This window comes from Tachysurus fulvidraco, chromosome 15, assembly GCF_022655615.1.
Source record: "Tachysurus fulvidraco isolate hzauxx_2018 chromosome 15, HZAU_PFXX_2.0, whole genome shotgun sequence".
Taxonomy (NCBI): Eukaryota; Metazoa; Chordata; class Actinopteri; order Siluriformes; family Bagridae; genus Tachysurus; species Tachysurus fulvidraco.
Window position 1 is genome coordinate 8,799,122 of NC_062532.1, and position 6,761 is coordinate 8,805,882.

At 37.2% G+C, this 6,761-nt stretch overlaps 1 protein-coding gene across 2 annotated transcripts in view; it reads right to left on the reverse strand.

Annotated features, from left to right (window-relative positions):
- coro7 (coronin 7) overlaps positions 1–6,761 on the reverse strand; it is a 108,504-nt gene that overhangs the window by 99,750 nt on the left and 1,993 nt on the right. Inside the window, exons 1-4 of one of the 2 annotated variants that reach the window (XM_027141521.2) lie at positions 6,517–6,651; positions 3,548–3,644; positions 2,861–2,941; positions 2,592–2,662 (exon numbers count right to left, since the gene is read on the reverse strand). In XM_027141521.2, the coding sequence (XP_026997322.1) occupies positions 2,592–2,662; positions 2,861–2,933 (144 nt within the window). In that variant the 5' untranslated portion in view covers positions 2,934–2,941; positions 3,548–3,644; positions 6,517–6,651. Of the gene's footprint in view, positions 1–2,591; positions 2,663–2,860; positions 2,942–3,547; positions 3,645–6,516; positions 6,652–6,761 lie in introns of those variants that run through there. The other variant, XM_027141520.2, reaches the window with a different exon arrangement.

A 6,761-nucleotide genomic window follows, 5' to 3' on the forward strand; every position in this document is an offset into this window, starting at 1 on the left:
TTTTTCCATCTTTGCTGTTAGTGGTATTTACTTCCTTCACTGCCTATGCAAACTAATGGAATAAAGTGAATGTGAAAAAAAGAAACTTAACTGCCTTTATATTATTAATCTATAAATAAATTAAGCTGAGTTTTGAATTTGTATACACTCAGGACTAGGGGTGCTTAAGTGCATATATTGGTACTAGGTATTGTGTAGTATTTCCTAAGATAACAAATCTAAGATTATTAAACCAATTGCTAAACATTTTGTGCTTGTTTCTTTTTTATTGTCTAGTTTGGCAGATCATTTAGCTAAATTTTAAACATTTAATTCTAGAGAAAAAGCTTTATCATCTGCAAATTGACAAAAAAGAAATGTCAAGCTTTAAGCAAAGATATCAGGAGGGACTGAACACTTCAGAGAAAGGAATGAGTTAAGCTTCCTCTAGTCCCCAAGAAAATATGTAACGTGTGAGTTTGTTACTTTGCAGGAATCTGGATGTAATGTTAAATTGTGGATTCAATGGTTTGTACACTGGTATGTGAGGCTTGTTAGACTTTGTGAGACTTTGTTAGGCCTGTCAAGACAAGAAAAGTTATGAAAGGGTGTACAGCCTACATTGCAGTTTGCATTTAAGAAAGTATAACAGCAGTGGGTCAGAGGTTTACCAAGTGCCACTTTAGCAACTCTTATTTATAGGTTAAATTCTAGCAGTGATATTATACACTTTTAAAAGGCTACATTTGTGATGTAAAATCCATGGACTGACACTAAACCACTGTTAAAGAACTATTACAGAACAGGACTATTGATATCGGCCTACCAAGTCACCTTAAAACATCAATACCCATTGTAATCGGTTATGGTCTTGGTTACTGGAGTCATTTTTGGATGTGTACTAGTAGTAAGTCAAAAACACTGGCTGCTTTGCCCATCATTCTATTCAAAAATTATACCAACAAAATAACATTGGAGCGATTAGCATTCCAATTAGCACCCGATCCTAAAACCATTATATCTATGCATTTTCTTAAAAAAAGAATATTAAAAAAGGTTCTGTTTGTCGCTCCCGACTCCTTCAAATGACAAGGGTTTAAAACCTGAAACTATAGGTTTATTTCAAGCATACACTTTATTTCCAAAACCACAGAAAAAGTTACAGTCCAAAAGCTAGGTTTCAGCATAATACTGACACAGTACTGGTTAAAGTAGTAAATTACCCAACACTGGCCTCTGATCATTATTTGCCTACTAGGGGCACAGGAAATAAGCCTTCAGATTATAAAGTAACCCTTAATGGTCGTTCAGAGAAAGTGAGAATGTGCAGGCGTAAACAAAATTGGTGTAATTATTGAGGCTCATGAAAATAACGTACTGGGATAACGTATTTTCATCTCTGAAACATGAAAAACGAATGGCCTATTAACCAACAGGTAATCAATGGTCTCACCCCACAGTATCTAAGCAAACATTTGGTCTATTATGATCCACCACACCTGCTTTGAACAAAAGGTACAGGCTCTTTACTAAATGTTAAAGGTCAACTTGGCTGTTTTAATGCTGTTGCCCCTGTCTCCCTGTTGTTGGCAGTGTATGAAAGGCTTTACGTTCCTGGGTGACCTCATACCCGTGTTACCTACTGGCTCCCCCTTTTTAAATATGTGGTCATACTCAGACCTGCCCTCTTTACTGTACACTCTCTGACAAAAGTCTCGTCACCTATCCAAGTTGTAGGAACAACAAATAATAACTTGACTTCTAGATCATTAGGAATCAGATGTGGTTTATATGAAAGGCAAAGGCCTCTAGATTATGCTTATTTTACCAAAATAATATCTTATCATGCCTTGATTTTTAATTATTTAATTGTTCAGAAAGGTTACATTACATTATACATTATTTCTGTTAAGTAACAAGGCTTTTGTCTAAGCAAAGTCTGGCCTTTCTGTCCTAATGAAATAATTAAAAATCAAGGCATGATAAGATTTTATTTTGGTAATATATGCTTAATCTAGAGGCCTATGCCTTTCATATAAGCCACTTCTGATTCCAAATGATAAACTAGAAGTCAAGTTAATATTTGTTGTTCCTACAACTTGGATAGGTGACAAGACTTTTGTCAGGGAGTATCTATCCTTCATCTTCATTTGGAGCTTGCTGTCCTTGTGACTCAGCTCTTGTACCATAAAGACTTCACCAAAACAGTCTAACTCTGAGATACGGCTTTCTGCCACAGACGTGGTCTAAAAAGGTTATTTCTGACCATTATCAGTCAATCAGCTTTTTAATCTATTGATAAAAGCTATACAAGTAAAATTGAATTTAATATTTAATATCTGAATATTTAAATAATGCAGAAGAAGTGCTCGAGTGTTCCAGCTTCATTGTGATCAGGGATTAGTTAACCTTATACTAGCAATAACATTCTTATTACCCTGTTTATTCTTAAAGTTTAATGCTAAATACTGTATGTCTGTTACAGATTTGCTTAATGTTTTGATTTCTCTCTGTTTCTGTTTTTTATTTCTTTTCTTTTTTCATGGCAATATGAGGATCTGTAAATATAAGTTAAAAAAAATGAACAAAAAAGAAACCAGCACAGACATTACCGTCTCATCAGCTGAGCAGGTGGCTAAGAGATAGTCATCAAATGGGGAGAAATCCAGATCAGTCACTTGGTCTAATAGCAGAAAAGGTGCAGAAAAATGTTTTGTTAATGATGGTTGCTCAAAGTCAGCCCAAAATCCCAGGAGTGAAAATCTTTTTATAGCCACTACGAATCTAAAGATAAGAGTCTGTTCAGAATTGTAATCAAATATGTAAAAGACAGACAGTTTTACAGTTACAATTAAAGTACATGGTTTACTTGGTGTCTTACCAGTATGACATGGAATCTGAGTTACTATAAATTTGCCATCAGGTCCAGGATCAAGTGAGCTCAGCCCCACCATTCCACCTCCTTCAAAGAAAGAGCAAAGGACAAAAAGGGGAAGAAAGTATGAAAAACTATTCCAAAAGAATTTAGGAAAAATAGACTATATTGGAGTTCATTATAAATACACTTACTTCACACAGAATTGTGTGTTTACACATTATGTCAAGTATAAACAACTGTTCTAGTGCGATTATTTATATTTTATTTTTATATATGGGGATACAGTGGCTTTCTTGCCTCCGTGATGTGTATGAAGCTCCTATATAAGTTACCCGCAAATTAATGATTTTTTCAATTAAATTCATTTGTATAGCCCTTTTAACAATTCACATTGTCTCAAAGCAGCTTTTCAGAAGTATAGAATTTTTTTTAAATAAATAAAAATAAATAAATGTAAAGCTTAAATTAAATGAATTTACTTTCTGTACTCTTTTATACTACATAGTCAAACAGTAGAGTGTGTTTGAAAGATGTTTCAGGGTAAACATACAGCATTGTTCATATGAGTCCTGGGATTATGCAGGATGGCCCTTATAATTAAGTTCTCAGGTACAGATTAACATTTAATACTGAAAACACCAGACAATATTTTGGCAGATGTATTAAACTGCTAAAGAAAGATGAACTTACCAGTCTGGTCGGTATTGAAGGCCACAATGCTGCAGCTGGATTTAATATGGTTGCCCTGAGAATTAAGGGAGCTTCCTCGAACATTTGAGATCCACTCCTAAAAAGGAAATCAAAACAAAATTCATAATTTTTTTAAATAAGTTTTCATGACAATAAAACACAGCAATTACACAAAGGTAATGACTTAGCTGCTACTTAGACTTAGTACAGTATGCTATTCGAATCCATACTATAGCCACCCAGAGCGGAAGGAATAACTCTGTGTTAGCGGCTGTCTTTCAGAAGGGACTAAACCCCAAACCTTTAAGCAGAGTTGGCCAGCAAGGATGAGACTCTAACTCTCCAGTACATTACCCTGGCAATGTGACTCAACAACCTAATTCCCAATCAACCCTCTGCAGCAGCCCCAGAAACCTTCCCAACCTACACCCCACTTTGTTTCTCAGGGGGCACCTAAACCCATGCAGTTAGGGAAGAATTGTGTATCATCTGAAGAACATCATAGGCACCTCCTTCAGCAATGATACCTCTATTGCCTTAACTGCTGTACAGTTTGCCCAAATAAACCAGCAACCCCAGCTACCAAGGAATGCCTAGTCACTTGTTTCCTCAATCTCCTGTTACTTGTCTGACTCAGTTATGCTGATGAATCTCATCACGTCTAAGCCTTGTTAGATTCAGGTTCCTCTATTACCCTCATCCACTATCAACATTTCGACCATGCCATGTGCCTCAACACTCATAAAAACAGCTGTTGATAATCAAAAAATTGGGGATTATTACACATCAAACTGTCTCATTGTTGCTCCAGGTAGGACTTTTCCAGTCCAAAACCAAAGACCAGTTTGTCATCTCTTCTCCCATGAATGAACCCTGTAATTCTTTGATACCCCTGGCTAAGCAAGCACAACCCTCAGATATCCTGTCAGTCAAAAGAAGTTACCTGGTGGTCCTCATACTGTCCTGCAAACTGCATGAGACTGGAATGCCTACTGCTTTGTTTAACCACCTTCATCAAAAGCCTGAACATTCAAAAAAAGGTCAATATTCCCGTTAGTAAGCAGAAGGCGACCCAGTCCACTGTCGATTTCGGAAACCCAATAGAGCACTATATTGAGGAGGCTCTTAGATTTTATTAGGCCATCTAACTTTCCCAGCAACAGCAGGCTTCACCATTATGGTAAAATACCCATACTCCCTCCCACTAGTCTCTTCAGCACTGGAACAATTGCGAGAGACCCATCTGTTTACCATATAAACTCATATGATATCAAGGAAGGAGATGAGTGGAAGATGGCGTTCATTACCAACAGGGGGCACTGTGGCTTAACCAGCATGTCCGTGGAACCTGCTGAACCAATGTGCCATCACCTACATTAATGATAATGCTCATAAACTCCAAAACCAAGGAAGAACATGTATCCCAAATGTAAATTATCCTGTCACGCCTTTTACAACACAGACTTTAAGTCAAAGCAGAGAAACGCAAATTCGTTCACACTGTGACTTCATTTCTGTGATAAATACTGGCCAATCCCCACCACAATAAAGGTACTACAGTAATTTCACTGTCATTTTATATGGAATTACAGCATGGTAGCTGCCCCCTCACCTCATTGTTAAAAGGAAAACCAAATACGCTTCATGAAATAGCACTGCCCTGGCAGCCTTTAAAAGACTCATGGAAAATTTTTACCACAGACACCAATCCAGTTCTGTCCTAGTGCCATGGGACACCACACAAGCTCTACCCCAGTGCCTACTCTTCCAGGAAACCAACACCAGCTGAGGCCAAGCATAATGTAGGGAACAGGGAACTCCAGTCAATCAAGGTGGCCTTAAAGGTGTGGAGAATTTTTTTTTGAGAGAGCACGATGTCATTTCCAGGTTAACACAGTCTACAAAAACTTAAAATACATCAAAAGTGTGAAAATACTCAGCCATTTTTCACGCCATTTTTTTGCTGTGGCGAGACCTTACCTGAGTTTTAGCACTTCTGTGTCACTTCCTGTCCCACGGATATATAAATAACACTCATGCCAAAAAACACTGCCATTGTCAGTGTTACTGCGTTACTGGAACTGGAATTGTTAAAATGTCACATTAAGACCAAAGTGAACATATGATACTGTATACAAATTGTATACTGTACAAATCACCCAACCCTAGTGCATAATATGGTGGTTAAGATATTTTGCAACTAGAGCTTCAGGGACCTTTTTGCTGTGTGATATCTTAACCCAAATCTTAGTTGCTTAGTTGCCACAATTGGGCCCCTGAGTAAGGCCCTTAAACCTCTTTGCTCAAGGGGTGTATAATAGCTGCCCCTGTGCTCTAACCCCAAACTTCCGATGCTGGGAAATGCAACAAAAAAATTCCAGTGTGTTGTAATGAACTGTGTGATGAGAATAAATAATAATGTCAGATATTACAGGAAGCAGTACACTGCTGCTATTTTCACCAGGAGATTCTTAATGAAATATTAACTGTGGCTGTGCTGATTATTGTTTTAGAAATTAAATAAATAAATACACCCCTTACAAAATCTGTATTTAGAAATACAACTATACGATCTCAAAAACATCACTTATTTAACATTATTCTCAAAACACTTATGTAATGTAATTCATGTTTATTTTTCCACATTTTTCCCCTCATGGAGCTGTCTATACAAAGTCTGTCTAACACTACTGTATATTGTTACAGGTTAGCAAAACAGGTCATTCTGGGTTATTTTTAAATTATATCATATAATGCATGTCACACTGACCAACATAAAGAACAAGACAGAGCCGAATCCAAACTGAGAAAAACAAAAGTCTGTCTGTCTGTCTGTCAGCCTGTCTCTCTCTCTCTCTCTCTCTCTCTCTCTCTCTCAAAACAAGACACAAATACACAAAACACAATATTCAGTATGTAGAAAAAGAAGTTAGAAGACTGCAAACAGGAAGAAGGAAAAGGAAACTTACTGCTCAAACTGAGCTGAAACTAAAATCTTCTGTTGCGCACACACAAACCCATTTTGAATCAGCAGAAACAGCGACATGTAATAGCCTCCCTGTGATGCACATTGAAACTGTTAAACCCTTTTCAGAATACTAACAAGATGAGAAAGGCAGGGGTGAGAGCAGTCAATTGCTCAAACCGTTATGTAATAAGCAACTGAATCTGAATTTGGCAACACACATTTCTCCTCCAGAAGCTCCCCACTGCT